General features: G+C 43.2%; 3 protein-coding genes across 3 annotated transcripts; all 3 read right to left on the bottom strand.

The window, feature by feature from the left end:
- Positions 1–4000: 4000 nt before the first annotated feature.
- LOC307202007 (olfactory receptor 2D2-like) lies at positions 4001–5020 on the bottom strand (the record flags this gene model as incomplete). The annotated part of the gene is made up of 1 exon (XM_079951616.1): positions 4001–5020. The coding sequence occupies one exon, from the start codon at positions 5018–5020 to the stop codon at positions 4001–4003; it is 1020 nt and encodes a 339-aa protein (XP_079807742.1).
- Positions 5021–9043: 4023 nt separating this feature from the next.
- LOC307202034 (olfactory receptor 2G3-like) lies at positions 9044–9973 on the bottom strand (the record flags this gene model as incomplete). Its single annotated transcript, XM_079951654.1, has 1 exon — positions 9044–9973. One exon carries the CDS (start codon positions 9971–9973, stop codon positions 9044–9046), a length of 930 nt encoding a protein of 309 aa, XP_079807780.1.
- Positions 9974–14064: 4091 nt separating this feature from the next.
- On the bottom strand, positions 14065–17462 carry LOC307202016 (olfactory receptor 2D2-like). The gene is made up of 2 exons (XM_079951636.1): positions 17402–17462; positions 14065–15404 (listed from the first exon to the last, which is right to left on the bottom strand). Exon 2 carries the CDS (start codon positions 15401–15403, stop codon positions 14438–14440), a length of 966 nt encoding a protein of 321 aa, XP_079807762.1. The 5' UTR covers position 15404; positions 17402–17462; the 3' UTR covers positions 14065–14437.
- Between the last annotated feature and the right edge of the window lie 360 nt (positions 17463–17822).

Raw genomic sequence — 17822 nt, 5'->3', positions numbered from 1 at the left:
ACAGCAGAGTAACTTTTCAAGAATGGATAGTGCCAACAAACTTTAGGGGTTTCCTCCCCACCCCACCACCAATTGACTTACAAATTACTCAATATTATCTGACCTTTGTATGCTGCACAGGGTTCACCAGCAGCTGCTAAGAAATTTCTCTTGCAGCAGAGTTTTCTTAAGGCATATGAAAGCTGAATAATTTTCTCTTGAGGGCTGCAAAAAAACGGCAAGGATGTTCACTGTAATACTGGTGACTTCATAGGAAAGCTGCATGCCAGTGAAAGGATTCTTGCTTTGGAGTAAGATCTGCCTCTCTCTGCCTTCTCTCTTTTACAGATGATACCCAGTTCTACCTCTCCTTTAAAACAGAACCAATGAATGTCCTATGTGAGTGTCTGTAGGCGGTTGGAGGATGGATGGTGGTTAATGGGCTTTGAAGACACTCAAACTCAGGATGCAAGGGGAAAACGTGCCAAGAGGAAGGCACGCTTGGCAAATCCACACCGTGATCAACTCCCACCCAGAAACCAATGTCTCCACTGTGGAAGGACATATGGATCCAGAACTGGCCTCCATAGTTACTTAGGGACTCATTGTTAAAACCGTGTTTATGGAAGACAATCTTACTCAGCTGGGGCTGCATGCAGACGAACGAGAGCTAGTGAAAGGGCTCTTGCTTTGGAGTAAGATCTGCCTCTCCCTGCCTTCTTTCTTTTACAGGAACACAGATTCTGGAACGGCAGCTGCTTGCATCTCTTCTCTGATATACTTCCAGTAGTCTTCTCTGTATGCACACAAGTGCTTGTTATGGCTATCTGACTAAACGTTCATTGGGCACTTTAGAGATATAGATTCCCCCCACCTCTCATTTGCACATTTCCATTGTCTTGGGGAAGTGGAGTAATGTGGGGAACATGAGGTGGCTTACTAGCCAGCTCAAGGTCCTGGCCAATCAGCCATTCAGCCCTGCAAAAATCCAGCTTCTCCTGAGGCAAGAGATTGACACAGCTTAATCAATTATGGGGAAAAGAATATAAATATGGTCAGCGCTTTTCTTGGGTGCTGCCCCAACAAGTTTGGAAAGTCTTCCAAAATGAGGGTTAATCACAGCCTAGCTTATTCCACTACCTAACTCTTCTCAGGTTTAAAACAGAGACAGCAGTGGTGAATGATTTCTCCCTGCCATTTTACAAAGGCATTGTGATTCATTAAGTTAATAAAGACTGTGAATCTCCCACACTGGATCTGCTCCAATTTCTTTTGTATCTCTGGTCCCTCAGCTCATTAACAATTATTTACCTTTACCTTCAGCCACTTGGGCTTGAAACTTTTAACATAGCGATTAACAAGACACAAGGGAAAGATTTCCCAAGAAATGAATGGAATTGAATATTCTAATAACCTAGCTATGCCATGTCCTCTACTAGAATACAGTGGTACCTCGGGATGCGAATGGGATCCGTTGTGGAGCCCCATTCGCATCCTGAACAGAACGTAAGATGCGACAGCACGCCTGTGCATGTGCGGTTCACATTTCGCTGCTTCCGTGCATGCGTGTGGCATCATTTTGACCGTCTGCGAATGTGCAAGTGGCGAAACCCGGACGTAACGCGCTCATTTACTTCCAGGTCGCCACGGAGCACAACCCAAAAATACTTATCCTGAAGCATATTTATCCCAAGGTATGACTGTACTGCATTCCAACTAATCTTTTCTCTCCTGCCACCAACAAATACTCAGTAGTCTGTGAAAATTAAGCATGCTCTCTCCGTGTCAGGTTCTTTTAGGGTTTATGTCCCCCACCCCCACAGTTTCCCTTCCACACACAAAAAAAATGTAGATTCCTGCAAGAGCTGGATTTTCCACAAGCTGGTCAATAGCTTCCTCATGTTCATGGGAGGCAACATTTTGCGTAAATAATTATTGGCATTCATACCCAAAACACTGGTAATGTAGAAAATGATACTGCACCCACCATCAGAGGTGAACAAACTAGGTATAGAACTGCAAATGTGGTTTGAAAACAACCCTATATCAGGACTCCATATTATGTGTTGATTTTAAAAGACTTATTTGCAGCTTTCTTGCAAAATATCAGTTGTGTACAGCAATATAAGGCAAGGAGGATGTTGCATCACATTTTAAGGATGCATTCCAGCCTGGAAAAGGAAGTATCAGAGGGTGCAGAGTAGGGCCAGTGAAGGAGGAGGCCCTGGGAAATTAGCCTGTGAGCTGGTGAAGTAGGCCTGCAGGTGCCTGAGTGAGGTCTGGGGAGCTCACTGCATCCTGCTGTGTCACTCAAGCCTGTGTCTGCCACCTTGAAAGGCAGAGCGGGTGTGACCTGGGAATGTGTCCCTCCCATGGACGAGCTTCCGTCTCCGGCATGATTTGTGGTTGGTTGCTCCATAATTTGGACAATTGGCATTAATCAAGAGGTGCTCCTGAACCTACATATGCAAATGGCCTGCAATCAGTCAGCTACTGAAAGGACTGGGCTTGGCTCCTTGAAAATATCTGAATATTTTCCTTGAAGCTTGAGAATCCTTACAACAGACGGGAAAGGGGGACAAGGTGCTTTGTGCTTTCTTATGGTTTTCAAATAGTCTCCCTTTTTATTCTGTCCTCCCTTGTTATTCTGTTTCTTATTCTGGAGAAGAGGGGAAAGGCTTTTGATTTATGCGCAACAATGAATTTAACAAGGTTTTAGTATGCCCTCCCCCTTTGACTGAGGTTGAATGGACTTAAAATTATTCCTGAGCTGGACTAGGAGTGCTGTTGGAGAAATACTGTTTAAAAAGTATGAACTGCTGCTGAACAGATCTGGCAAAGAGGCTGAATTTGAGAAAAGATCTTGTTTTTAACTGTGTGCTGAGGAAGAACTCCAGAGTGGAATTTTCATGGTGGAGTTTGGATATTCACTCTGTCAGTTATTTACAGCTGCAGCTCATACGCTATTCTGTAAACAGCAGGAGGAATCAAATGTGACCTTGTACCATCCAGAAAAAGACTGCAAAGAACTGAACAATGGAAGATAGCAATTAATTCTCCCAGCACACCAGGTCCGGGATAATAATGTATATGAAGGACTACACATGTGAAAAGTTTTATTTATTTATAACATGTAACGGAGGTGCTGTCTGCAAGGTGAAAAAAGCAGCCAGCTGGAAGAATGGTTTAACAGCAAGTGAAGGATGTCAACTGGACTCTAAATAAGAAATGATCTGGCTATGAGAGGAGATGATGGTCATATGTTTGGAACAGGATTTTTTAAAAATAATAATAATAATTTAATTTGGTTTGATTTTTAATAATTTGGAAAATTAATAATATAAATTGGAAAAAGACAGTGCAAACCAACAACAACAACAACAACAACAACAACACGCGAAATGTTGGGTTTTTTGTATATAATTTTATTAAGCTTTCTGTTTTACAATTTAAAATACTCATTTTACATCCTTATGTCAATGACTTCCCTTCTTTTTCCATGGCTCATTTTACATATCATAAATCCCTGCATAATTTACAAAAACGATACAATTCCCTCCCCCTCTTCTTTTTTCCTTTCTCCTCCTGTGATGGAACTCCTATTTGGGGACTTCCCTGGCTTTTTCTGGCCCATGTAGGACCAGTCTGGATAGTTAGCCTTGGTGAAGATTTGACGTTTTCATCCCCAAAAAGGTTTTTGATTTGAGTTTCCATTGAAATGAGGCTGTATTTTAATGTTTTAATGTTGTATTTTAAACTTGTTTTCAAGTTATATTTCGGTCAATTTGTTTTTATATCGGGTGTTAGCCACCCTGAGCCCGGTCTTGGCTGGGGAGGGCGGGGTATAAATAAAATTTATTATTATTATTATTATTATTATTATTATTATTATTATTATTATTTAGTATTCCATTATTGCATCCATCAAAACTTGTGTACACTGTTGAATTTATCTTAATGCTGCCAGCATTTTCAGCTACAACACACATAATGTTTGGGCAACATTTGCACATTATTCATACTAGTAGGCAACTCTCAACTCTTGCAAAATGGCCAGTCTTCTCAGTGCCTTGGCTGTTGCACCATGAATATCCTTGTTTCGCAGAGTGTAAATGATAGGATTAAGCAAAGGAGTGACCACAATGTAAAAGACAGCAATTTTCTTGTCACGGTCAGAAGTTGAACCAGACCGTGGAATCATGTACATAGAGATGACGGTGCTATAGAACAATGTGACCACGATCAGGTGGGAGCCACATGTGGAGAAGGCCTTGCGCAGTCCAGTGGTTGATCTCATTTGCAATACTGAGGAGAGAACAAGCCCATAGGATATAAGGATAATTGTCAGAGGAATTATAAGCAATAGTACGGATGCCACGAATATGAAAGCCTCTGTGAGGTGCGTGTCAGCACATGAAAGCTTCAGCACTATCGGGAGCTCACAAAAGAAGTGGTTGATGTGGTTAGGGACGCAGAAGGGGAGGCGAATGGTGCTACCTGCATTTATAGAACCTAGGAGGAAGCCACCTGCCCAACAGAGTGACGTAAGCAGGACTTGGCGCCCCCAGCCCATGATGCTAGCATATAATAGAGGGTGGCAGATAGCCAAGTAGCGGTCATAGGCCATGGCACTGAGAAGAAGGCATTCGGTACCACCTAGGGACAACGAAATATACATCTGAAGAGTGCAGTGGGTGAAAGAAATGACTCCGTTTCCAGACAGGAGGTGAGCCAGCATCTGGGGCAAAGTGCTGGTGACAAAGCAGATCTCCAGGCTTGACAGGTGTGTCAGGAAGAAATACATGGGTGTGTGGAGGGAAGAGTCAAGTCGGACAAGGATGATGATCACCAGGTTCCCCATAATGGTGAGAGAGTAGATGATGAAGACCACCACAAAGAGTAGAATCTGTGTCCTTCGGTCATTTGACAGTCCCACCAATACAAAATATTTGATCGAAGTAAAGTTCTCGTCCCCCATTCTAACCTCTTCCCTACAGAGAAAGGGCAACAGTGAGTCTAAGGCAAGCCATGTGTTACACATCACAATGTCAGTTAATCCCCAAACCAACCAATCCAACCTTGTCTCATTTCAAATAAACACAAATCTTTCTACAAGGCATGAATTGGGTGACACGTGCTCCATCTGCTTGTCAGCTTCCAAGGCAATAAAATTGTGTCAACCAATTAACATGCAATGCTTAAACCAGGTTCATGCAAAGCTTGGTTTATAAATATCAGAGGTCGGCAAACCTTTTCAGCAGGGGGCCGGTCCACTGTCCCTCAGACCTTGTGGGGGGCTGAACTATATTTTTTTTTGGGGGGGGGGGGAGAATGAATTCCTATGCCCCACAAATAACCCAGAGATGCATTTTAAATAAAAGGACACATTTTACTCATGTAAAAACACGCTGATTCCCAGACCATCCGCAGGCCAGATTTAGAAGGCGATTTGGCCAGATCCGGCCCCCGGGCCTTACTTTGCCTACCCATGATAAATATAGTCTAAATCATGAGTTCACATTAGCGTTAACAGCCAAACATTGGTGCTGTTTTAGTTTTTTGTTGACCTATGGAAACCCATGAGCCTAACTTGGCCATGTTCATTAATATCAATCTAGGTACTCAGAATAAAAGTTAATTGAATTTCACCCATAATGTGCAATCAGGGTTAAAATAAGTAAAGCATGATTACACAGGTCTTATATCTGTAATTTTTCGCCTCATCCAGTCAACCCTCTTTACTTGGGTGTCGTCAGTTTGATAGACAACTCTGTCAGTTCCTGACTGTGACCATTTACTTTTTATCAAATGATGGATCATTGAGAGGTATGGATCATTACTTACTTCCTTAAATCTGGTAGTACTGCTTTCTTTGTCTAGATTTCAAACCAAATTTTATTGTGTGGTGTGTGTTTTTCTGTTCTCACATTTTATTATTTATCATACATTGCCACACATTCATTTTAATTTTAGTTATTGATATGGGGATAAATTTTAGCAGAGAGATAGATGATAGATAGAGATGATAGATAGATATGCGCAACATTCACACACAGGCAAAATCCCAATTCCAAGTTGAAGAATATGATCTTACCTTTGCACTTCACTTTGTTGCTCCTCAGCAACCTCAAAGGAGTTTTTCATTCTTGTGCAACTGTGAATTATAGCTGAGTGGGTTTCAATCAGCTTTCTCATGGGGGGGTTCAGGCTGAAGGAACCTACTCTCCATACTGCAAGCAATATTTAATCTCACACCCATTTTGAGTACTAGATCCCCCAAAGTGAGTTAAAAGTCGGGGATGATGGACATTGTGACCTTATAAATGCTGTTGGTTAGTTGTTGTTGTTGTTTAGTCATTTAGTCGTGTCGGACTCTTCGTGACCCCATGGACCAGAGCATGCCAGGCACTTCTGTCTTCCACTGCCTCCCACAGTTTGGTCAGACTCATGTTGGTAGCTTCGCGAACGCTATCCAACCATCTCGTCCTCTGTCATCCCCTTCTCCTTGTGCCCTCCATCTTTCCCAACATCAGGGTCTTCTCCAGGGAGTCTTCTCTTCTCATGAGGTGGCCAAAGTACTGGAGCCTCAGCTTCACAATCTGTCCTTCCAGTGAGCACTCAGGGCTGCATTAGCGTAGAAACTGTTTTTCAGGCGGCTAGTCCTGGCCTTTATAACCCTATACCTTCTTCCAGAAGGCAGAAGCTGAAAGAGATCATTTCCGGGGTGCGTACTATCATGTGCTTTCTCTGCCGCTTTCTTATGGCACCTGGCAGCATAGATTTGATCTAAGGTGGGAAGAGTGCACCCAATAATTCTCTCTGCAGTCTTTACAACCCTGGATAGCATTGTTTTTTCCCTGGCCGTGCAGCTCCCAAACCACACACACAGACCATAAGTTAGTACGCTCTCCGCAGTGAAATGCCATCAACAGGTCCTTTGAGAGATTGTTTTTCCGGAGAATTCTCAGAAAATATAACCTCTGCTGTGCTCTCTTCACCAGGTCTTTGCTGTTCTCTCCCCAGGTTAGGTCGTCTCTCAACTCCATTCCCAGAAATCGAAACACTGATACCTGTTCCACGCACTTCCCCTCAATAATAAGTGGCTGAATATTCAATTTACATTTCCTAAAGTCCACAATGATCTCTTTTGTTTTCTTTAAGTTAAGCAGTAAGTTGTTTTTCCTGGATTCAACATAGAGTTCTATGCATTCTAATAAAAAAAAACAAAAAAACAAAATACCAGTACATTCCTCATTCTATTATTTGAATGCATGCAAACTGGGTATATCTAAATGCACATCCATAGGTTTTACCTTTTATTTAACTTTTATGATGCAAGGTATTCTCATAGGAACATGGGCACCTGTCTTATAGTGAGTTAGACCAGTGGTCCATCTAGGTCAAGTCAACGCTGAGCGTCGGCAGCTCTCCAGAATTTCAGAATAGGAACATTCCCCGGCACAGCTGAAAATATATGGGATTGAACCAGGGACTTCTGATGCAGAGCAGAAGCTGTAGCCTTTCATAGCCAATAGTTTACTGATGACAGTGAAGAATGTAAAGGTAACGGTAAAGGGACCCCTGACCATTAGGTCCAGTCGTGGCTGACTCTGGGGTTGCGGCGCTCATCTCGCTTTATTGGCCGAGGGAGCCGGCGTACAGCTTCCAGGTCATGGGGCCAGCATGACTAAGCCGCTTCTGGTGAACCAGAGCAGTACACGGAAACACCGTTTACCTTCCCACCGGAGTGGTACCTATTTATCTTCTTGCACTTGACGTGCTTTCGAACTGCTAAGTTGGCAGGAGCAGGGACCGAGCAACAGGAGCTCACCCTGTCATGGGGATTCAAACCGCCAACCTTCTGATTGGCAAGTCCTAGGCTCTGTGGCTTAACCCACAGCACCACCCGTGTCCCAAAAACACATTACAGAGCAACAATGATTAAAACATAATAAAAAATCATAACGTCAGATAGCCTAATAGGATATAGAGCGGCACACTAGCATGTGTAGAAATTAACTTATTGTACAAAGGTAAAACTCACGTCCATGGCTGTATCTACTGTATTAATTTTGGTGTTTATTTAAGAATTTTGGTATTTCTTTATTGGCTGATCCTGTGTCGTCGTCGTCCCCCCCCCCCCCATCGTCACTCCCCATTGCCTGGTCCCACCACCTGCTACATGTTGGAGTCCAAAGGTCTTCACCATGGAGCTTGCTCCATGCGCAAAGTCTCCTTGCACAATTTAGAATGCTGATAGTGTAAGTGTTCTGAATTCTACAGTTCTTAATCTTGTGGGTTAAGCTGATTTATTCTGATCTAACTGCTACAATCTGCATTAATAAGGTACTATCAGAGAAGTAAGGTTGTGGACTATCTTTCATTGATGGTTTTCAGACATAGGTTGCATGGACATTCTTTAGCTATAATTCCTGCATTGCAGACTAAATGAGCCTTTTGGGACCCTCCCAACTCCGCAATTCTACAATTCTCAGTTGGAGCTATGTTTGTGAGGCACAAAGCAAGGATTCTCATGGTTTCCGGTACTGTCTGGCTTCTCACCAAATCCACCTGCAGAAGCAATTAGAAAAGAACAGAAAACTCTAGGGGTGGAAGTGTATGTGAAAACGATGTACTAATACTAAAGGATCCTGGTAAGCCATTTGAAATTGCTTTAAATTTACTTAAATTATTTTGCCAAATTTGAAGGTTATAAAATAAAATTACAACAATCAGAATGGATTTGATACCACATACCAAAATCAAAAGGACATAATGGGGTAGGGTGGAATTTCCATAGAGAATTCCCATAACATATTTAGATATATGAATTGCTCATATCACTGGAGAATAAAAATTCAAATTCCATGGATAAGGGGACCACTCAAAATTTGGAGGAGCTAATTCAATTTAATCATTTAAAATCAATGTGAGATGTTAAGAAAGATCTAACCACTGCTTAGGGGATGGGGGGGGGGAGAAATATCTGCCACCTCTTTGTGTAACTATGTGGTGAATACCAACACTTGAGCCACCCCTTTCATATCACAGGCAACATTTAGTTTCACTGTTCAAAGCTCCATCTTCCCAGCACCTTGGCTGCTGCCCCATGAATGTCCTTATTCCGCAGAGTATAAATGATGGGGTTGAGCAAGGGAGTGACCACAACATAAAAGACTGCAATTTGCTTGTCCCGGTCAGGAGCTGACCCTGACTGGGGGATCATGTACATAGACATGACAGTGCCATAGAACAAGGTGACCACCACCAGGTGAGAGGCGCAGGTGGAGAAGGCCTTGTGCCGTCGGGCAGTTGACCGCATTCGCAACACTGAGGAGAGAATGAGTCCATAAGACGTTAGGACAACAGAAACGGGGATTAGCAGGGCCAGCACAGATGCAACAAAAAGAATGGCTTGTGTAACGTGTGTGTCGGCACATGCAAGTTTCAGCACCACGGGCAGCTCACAGAAGAAATGGTTGATGCGGTTTGGACCGCAAAAGGGGAGCCTGAAGGTGCAGGCCACGTTTATTGAACCCAGGAGGAAGCCACCCATCCAGCAGACTAAGGCAAGCTGCAATTGACGCCACCTGCCCATGGCAGTGGTGTACAGCAGGGGGTGGCAGATGGCCAGGTAGGCCATAGCAGCTAGGAGAAGGCATTCCGTGCTGCCCATGCCCAGTGCAATGTACATCTGGATAGCACAGTGGGCAAAGGAGATGGTCCCATTGCCGGAAAGGAGGTGAACTAACATTTGAGGCAAGGTGCTGGTGACGTAACAGATCTCCAGGCCTGACAGCTGTATTAGAAAGAAGTACATGGGCGTGTGGAGGGAAGAGTCAGCCCACACAAGCATAATGATCACCAGGTTCCCCATAATGGTGAGGGAGTAGATTATGAGGATGACCACAAAGAGTAGAATCTGTGTCTTGCGGTGACTGGTCAGTCCCACCAAGATGAACTCTGTGATAGTGGTGAGGTTCGCCAACCCCATCCCAGTCTCCTGCCTGAAGAGAAAGGGCAACATTGAGAAACCAGAGATGTTCTCTGGGAATGGGACAACTTTAAAAACAGGTGATGTTTCACTTCCTGCAACACTAGAACAAATCCCAAACCAATCAACTTTGCATAATCATCTCAGCAGCAAGATACTGATGGACTACAACTCCCAACACCCCTGACCATTTGCTAGGCTGGCTGGAACTACAACTTCTGGAAGGTTTTATCTCAAAGCACATAAGCCCCGCTTATTTCAATTGTTCCATTTATAACCTGCCTTTCTTCCATTATTCAGCCCAAGGTGATGGAACATGTGATCACTCATGCAGGCACAGGCCTGACCCAGACTTTCTTGGCTTCAGCAAGGTCTAGTGTGCCTGCAGACCATACAAGCCCCAGCTAGAGAGAGACAACAGCTCCATTTGCTTCTCACCTTACAAGCCAAGAAGCAGAAAATGGCCAGGAAACTGCCTTTGCCACATTTACTTCATTAATATGCAATTCTTAAACCAGGATTGGGGAACCTCCAGCAGCAAGAGACCCCATGACAAACAGGGCTATTTCTGGATGCTTTTGCTAAGTATAGTTGTTTAACTGATGCTGAAATGGGAATGCCTATGTGTGTAAACAAAGGTTTAACATGGAGAATGGCGAGATGTGTATTGCTAACATTGTGGTTTTTCCACAGTAGTTTTCTAAGTGGTCTCTGAATTTTTTAATGGGTTGATAACTACCTAACTGTTGGTTGTTCTCTAAACTGAATGCAACCTTTGATCATGTGATGAGGCTATTGAGTTGCCAATTCACCATCTTGGAAGGGTGGTGGCTGGATTCTTTGCTCTCCAAGGGCACACAGTCTTGGGGGCTGGAATGCAGGCCTGTGTGTGAGAAACAGAGCTATATTTGTCAGCTTTGATTATAAGTTTGCTTAATTTCTAAGATGCTGAGCCTGCGCTGGACAGCACAAGATATTGTATGGATGTATCGTTTATGCTTTTGTTCTGTTTTTGAAGAATGTTCTGCAAGTAAATTTTGAATAATATTTTAATGGGTCTGGACAATGTTTCATTCCAAAAGAACCCAGTTTTTTATGCATCCAGTCATTTCAAACTTCACAGTATTAATATCTGCAATAGTTCTGCCCAGGTTTTGTCTCTCCAGATGCGTCTCAGGAGCAAATGTTTTGGGCAAAAAGGAAATGAACTTTAACAGGACTCCCTGTTCATGGCAACTGTTGAATGGACAGGTGTGTGCACAGCATGAGATATAAGGATTTAACCCACCAGAGAAGGCAACAATGGCTGGATTGAAAAGAGGTGCTGAGGGACATGTCAAAAGACCTGAAATCTATAGAATAAAATATTGCCTTTAAAAAAAACACCAAAAACACCAATGAGGCAACTTGTCAACTTGGACAGGATGCCAAGCAGGTTTAGCTACACAATATGTATTTAAGATCTACACTGAAACTAAACATTGCAGTTATGCCAATAGGAGGTTCTCTTTTCTCTTCTCCACACTCTCCCACATCACAATCAGCGCTGTGTACAGCCACGTTTTACTGTAGACCAGGTGTGGGGAGCCTTTGGTCCTCCATACCTTGCTGAACTACAACTCCTTGGCCATTGAGCATGCATATTGAGGCTGATGGACTTTGAAATTCAACAATGTTTAGAGGGTCAAAGGTACTCCATCCCTGCTGTGGACCAACAGAACTGGTCTTCCCTAAGCTTCCCTGGGGAGGATTAGATACATCAGGCAAGAAACTAGAAACAAATTAAAAGGGAAGAGGCAGGATTGCTGATATTCTGCACATGTGACCAAATGTGTTAAAATCTGTAACTTTTCAAAATAGCAAATCCCACAGTGTCAGTGACTGGAAGGTGAGGATGAACAGAATTCGGAAAACTACGAATTTTAAAGGAAATTGGTTTGGGAAGTGCAAATTGGGTGGGTTAGAGCGCCTGTCTAACACCCTTATCACAGAATATCATCTTACCTTTGTGCCTCTCCAAAATGTTCCTGCTTGACGGGTTCCTGCGTGGCACTGCCTTATAGGAAGGTGTGCATTAGGAGTTGGATTAATTAAGGCAGTTCTCTAATGCAAAATGTTGGGAAATCATACAGAAGGTTCCTAGAGACTGTCAGTGACTTCAGGAGAAAACCTGTGTTTCAAATGAGGGCAGCTGATGGAATGTTTCTCTACACAGTTTTGGAAAGCTCCACACCCAAGGCAGGGTCTTCATTGTCAAATGTCTAATGGCTTCTTCCTTGAAGTTGAAATCTGGAACCCTGTAGCTTTTCCAAGCTGTGAAATGTCCAGGTCCGAATATCATCCAGAACTAATTATAGACTTTGCATGGGCACAGACACAATGAGCCATTGTAGTATTGGTTAGAAATGGACATCTTAGCTGGTTATTTTTGCCCATTATATTCTCAGTTAGGAAGAGTTTAGAAGGAAATAATCGTGCCTGGCATCTTCCAGTGAAGTCCCTGGATGCTAGTATAGTATAGGGATTGGAGCTAGTTTACTCAGTGCTATTTTTGTAGAAAATGAGGTGCTGGAACTCACTATAAACACCTTCCTTGTTCTCTTATAATGGCAATGGTGCCCACCTGAGAGGTGCCAGAACTGAGTTCTGGTGAGTTCTGGCTGGAAAAAAAAGCCCTGAGTTTACTCTTAGTTAAAAAGCCCTTTGTGTCTAGCTCTATGGATCTTGCTTTCTGGAGCCTCACATAGATGCCTTTTCAGGTTTGTTCATGCAGGTTCTTTAACTATAGATATTGGAGATATTTTGCATGCAATGCTAGTACACTGTCACTAAGTGCTGGTTCTTCAACCACCTTGACATAAGCTCTACCAAGCAAATCTATAAAGCTTTCAAAGCAACCATTCTTGTCTATTCTTATCAAAAGAAGATAAACAACAGATTGGGTTTTGCTTTCTCCCCCTATAACTTGCCAAAGCTCGGAGGGTCAGTAAGACAATGAAGAGTGTGGATGCACTCTCTTTGGAGTTTACCTCTGGATCATTATCAGTTTGTTGCTAGTTACCTCATCATCTTGGGTCTCGAGAGGTTAATTTAGGAAAATTGCGAGAACCTTCCAGCAACAAAGGAGCATAACTTGCCAAACATTATTCTGGCCTGCAGCCAGGTGCATTCTAAAGTTTGGGTGGCATGCATATTTATGGTATAATAAAGGGGAGGTACATAAAGGATTTCATAATCATACAATTAGGTGATCATTAATAAAAGTATGGGAAAGATATAAAGACCTATTAGAACAAAAAAAGCCATGGTGGGTGGCCCCAACAGAAGTAATTTCAATTAAAAGGACAATTATAGAAGGAAAATGGCCTACATATCGAGAGCTTTTGGTAGAAAGAGAAGGCAAATTAAAACTTAAGGATTATGATCAGAAAAGAGAATATGTTTATGATTGGCTGCAACATTGTCAATTAAATGAGGTTTTTAAAGAAGACAAAAAGAAAGGATTTGGCTATACCATATCAAGATTCCAAAGAGAAATTGTAGATGATAATAATAAATTCTTAAAGAAAATGTATAATCTATTGTTAGAATGGGAGGCCAAAGATGAAGAGGTTAAATCTGTAATGATTAAATGGGCACAAGATATAGGACACAACATACAAATGGAAGACTGGGAAAAACTATTTACTGACTAAAAAAACCTAAAAACTATTTACTATTTACTGGGAAAAACTATTTACTGACTGTATATTGTTAAAAGAGAATTATATGAAGATGATGTACCGATTGTATATTACACCTGTACAAATGGCAAAGATGTATAGAATAAGCTCTAATAAGTGTTGGAAATGTAAAGAAAAGGAAGGTACATTTTTTCATATGTGCTGGAATTGTAAAATAATTAAAAACTACTGGAAAATTGTGTTAAATATAATGTAAAATCCAATAAAAACCATTGGAAAAAAGGTGCATTCTAAAGTTTGGTGTAGATACCTGTGTTTCAGGCAAACATCACAAAACACATTACATTTAAAAGAGAGAGAGAATAAATAACAATTATATAATACGATGGTAAAGACATGATTCCAACTAGGAATTTCTTCTGCTGCTTCTTCTTTTGAAAGCCAGTTCTTTTCTCTGCTTAAGGCAGGTCAGTTCTTAAGAAGCCCTTTGGTGCTAGTCTGGAATGAAAGGACCCACCTCAATTGGAACACCAGAAGCTAAATGGTAGGCAGCTCTTCATGCAACTCTCACCATCACCACCCCAATCCCTGCTCCTCCCCTCAGGTCCTTGAATTATCCTGTCATTGCTAAATATAGGAGATCAAGAGATACTTTCTATCAGATTTTCTGAGGTCCTATAAATCTATGAGCTTCAGTGAGTTCCCCCACTCCGTCCTGTTCATCCTTCAACATCCTAGATTTGTCTGGACAACCACAGTTTGCTAAACACAATGCTACCTCTCAAGACCACTCAGGCCTTGTGTTTATCAGCTCTATCCTGAAGACTTTAGCCACTGCGGCATGGACATCCTTATTCCGCAACGTGTAGATGATCGGGTTGAGGAGAGGGGTGATGACAACATAAAAGATGGAAACGTGTTTGTCATGGCTGGGGTCTGTCCCTGACCGAGGCCTCATGTACAGGCCAATGAGGCAGCCATAAAACATGGTGACCACCATCAGGTGGGAGGCACACGTGGAAAAAGCCTTGCTCCGGCTCTCGCCCGAGCTCATGCGCACAACAGTAGCCATGATGAGTCCATAAGAGATCAAGATGGTGGCCAGAGGGACAATTAGTATGAAAACCCCCACCCCCAAGATGATGGCCTCTGTGAAGCTCGTGTCAGTGCATCCCAGCCTTATCACCATGACAAACTCGCAGTTGAAATGGTTGATCTCATTGGGACCGCAGAAAGGGAGTTGCATGATAAAAGCTGTGATGAGCCCAGAGAGAAGGAAGGCTCCTACCCATGAGATGGCAGCCAGCATCAAACAACGTGCCCGGCTCATGGCTACAGCATACACCAGGGGGCAGCAGATCGCCATGTAACGGTCGTAGGCCATGGCCCCCAGCAAGAGGCCTTCTGTGCAACCCAGAGAGCAGGCCATGTACATCTGGAAGGCGCAGCGCCCAAACGAAAGCCTCCCATCCCCGGCGAGCAGGTGAGCCAACATCTGGGGCACAACAGTGCTGGTGAAGCACATCTCCAAGAGTGAGAGGTTGGTGAGGAAGAAGTACATCGGGGTATGGAGGCGGAAGTCCATTTGGACCAGCAGGATGATGAGGAGGTTGCTCGCCATGGAGATCAGGTAGGCAACGAGGATAATCACAAAGAGGACAAGCTGTGTTCTCCGGTGGCTGGTGAGTCCCACCAGGTAGACCTGGGTGATCATGGTGTAGTTCCCAGGCAATGTTCTGTCTTGCATCCTGCAGAGAAAAGAGGAACGGGGAGGGTTAACAAACAAGTTCTCATAATTGGACAGGATTGGCTGGTATATTTGTGTTGTATTTGGTTGATTATGCCCCTCCACATTCCACCAGCTTTGAGGGCAGCCTTCCTCCATGGCAGGACCCCAAGTGTGCTGTTAAAGGACAAGAAAAATGACACCCACAAAGTAGGGGGCCAACTGGATATCAAATACTTGGGTCACCTCCAGACTGTCAGTATTTTGCTAAAGGGATTCAAACACATACCGGAAAATTTTGTTGCTCTAAAGCAACAAAATCTACTTTACAAAATAAAAATAGACTTTTTGTGATTAGGAAAGTGAAGAAGAAATGTGCTGAAAGTTATACATGGCATGAATGAAGTGGGTATAGAAAAGTTTTTCTCCATCTTTCATAACTCTAGATCTTCTGGACGTCCAAGGAAGCTGAATGTTGGAAGATCCAAGACAGATAAAAGTACTTCTTCATGCAATGCATAGGGCTCATCTACACTTCTGCTTGTCCTTAGTGGTTTTTCATTTGTCCCGTGCTTTGGGGGCCCTGGGTCCAAGCAGTTTTCCATTTGCCCTGCTGCTTCCCCGTGGGAAACCCACTATTTAGTGCTGAATTGGAGCAAACATCAGTCTGGTGCAAAACCCACTTGACAGTGGTAAACAGCAGGCTTCCCCAGGGGTAAGTGTGGACAAGCCCTTAGTTAAACTACAGAACTCACTCCCACAGGAAGCAGTGACGGCTTGAAGTGAAATTTGAAATTCCACAGAAACCACTCAGCATCGGAAGTTAGGACTTTTATGATGTGTGTAGAATTCGGAAAGCAACGTTTCCACCCCCAAATCCATGACCATGTGTGGTTCCAATAGGGCAGATCATTTAATCAAGCTGAGATAAAAATATGGGCTTTTATAGTTAACAGAAGTTACAGGGACATGGGAAGCTGTGTTACACCGAATCAGAGTTTGGGTCCATCTAACTCAGTGCTGCCTGCAGTGACTGACAACAGCTCTCCTGCCCAAAAGAGGTGGGATTGAGCACATGGAGTCATGGTCCTTCTCCATAAGGGAAGGTTCTTCATCCATGATGTGAATCTAGCATTTTCAGGTTTTGCAGCTTCTATGGCAGACAAACAAATCAGTTAAAGTCAACTGAACTTCCTTTCCATTTTAATTCAGAGCAGAGGGAGAAAGCCAGAGGCATTTGTAAATTGCAGAACTGCTCCAGAGCAAGGAAGCCGTGAATGTTTAGTTGACGTCATGGGAGCTAGCCCAGCAGTGCCCATCATAGGATATGCTGCAAATTTGTAGGGCTGTGGGGCATTTTCCCCGCCCCTGCCGCCCCCACCCCCTGATGCTCATTTCTAGAGTTCGGTTCTACTGGGGAGGAAAAGGTATTGTTGTAAGACTGAGCATCTGGACAGCAGAGGTATAACACAGCCAGATGGAACTTTGTTAATTGTATGTTGCCAAGTTGCCAAGTACATCTGTTGCTAGGGAAGCTGCTGGTGATTGATCTCAATAGCAAGGACTTCCCCAAATCTCCTGAATGGGACATAAAGGCATATGTTCCCCTTTCAAGTATGACATAGTTGAAAGGGTGGCATAATCTAAGTCTCTCTCTCTCTCTCTCTCTCTCTCTCTCTCTCTCTTTAAAGAAATAGCTGTTTGAATGGGGAAGTGAGACTGAGGGCATTCCCAGGCCATTGCCATTTCTGGCAAATTCAGGTTGCTCACATAAAGATGATTTATCACCAGTGCAACAAAGCTGCTTCACTGCAAAATGGACTTTTTGCAAACAGGGAAGTGAAGGGAGAAACATGTGGTTTCTTGATGCAAACTTCCCGCAGACAAGACGGATCGAATGCTCAATAAATAGCTGTGGCCATTTAACCTCCCTGCAAACCTTGTGCAAACAAATCAGGACAAATGCTCAACAGGCTAAGTGGAAGCAACCCAGGAGAAATTCATTTAAGGCTCTGTAACCTCTGGAAAGTGTATTTAGGAGTGTTGACTGCTTCTCTAGTTGGGATGTGCTGTTGGACAGTTCAAGCTGTAAATAAGTTCACTCTGTAAATAAACACAATCATTACTCAATCCCATAAGCCTTCAGTGATCTATTTTCACAGGAAACTTAACCTGGTCTAAGCAATGGACCTCTGGAACTTCTTGTTCCTCAGGGACCTAGGGGTGAGCCTAATAACATGTTTAATCAAACTGGGAACAACTTCTAAGGTGACCCTTTAACTTAGGGATAGCCAGTGTTATGCCCTCCAGATGTTGTCGAGACTACAACTCCCATCAGCCCCAGCCAGCATGGCCAGTGGTCAGGAATGGTGGGAGCTGTGGTCCAACACTATCTGGAGGCACCATATTGGCTTTTCCTGCCTCAGGTATTGGGTGGCTC

This window comes from Podarcis cretensis (genome assembly GCF_951804945.1).
Source record: "Podarcis cretensis genome assembly, chromosome: 13".
NCBI classification, from domain to species: Eukaryota; Metazoa; Chordata; class Lepidosauria; order Squamata; family Lacertidae; genus Podarcis; species Podarcis cretensis.
This window is presented reverse-complemented; position numbering and strand designations above follow the sequence as displayed.

Excerpts from the sequence above, each read along its gene's own strand:
- LOC307202016 (XM_079951636.1), bottom strand. The coding sequence starts at position 15,403 with ATGCAAGACAGAACATTGCCTGGGAACTACACCATGATCACCCAGGTC.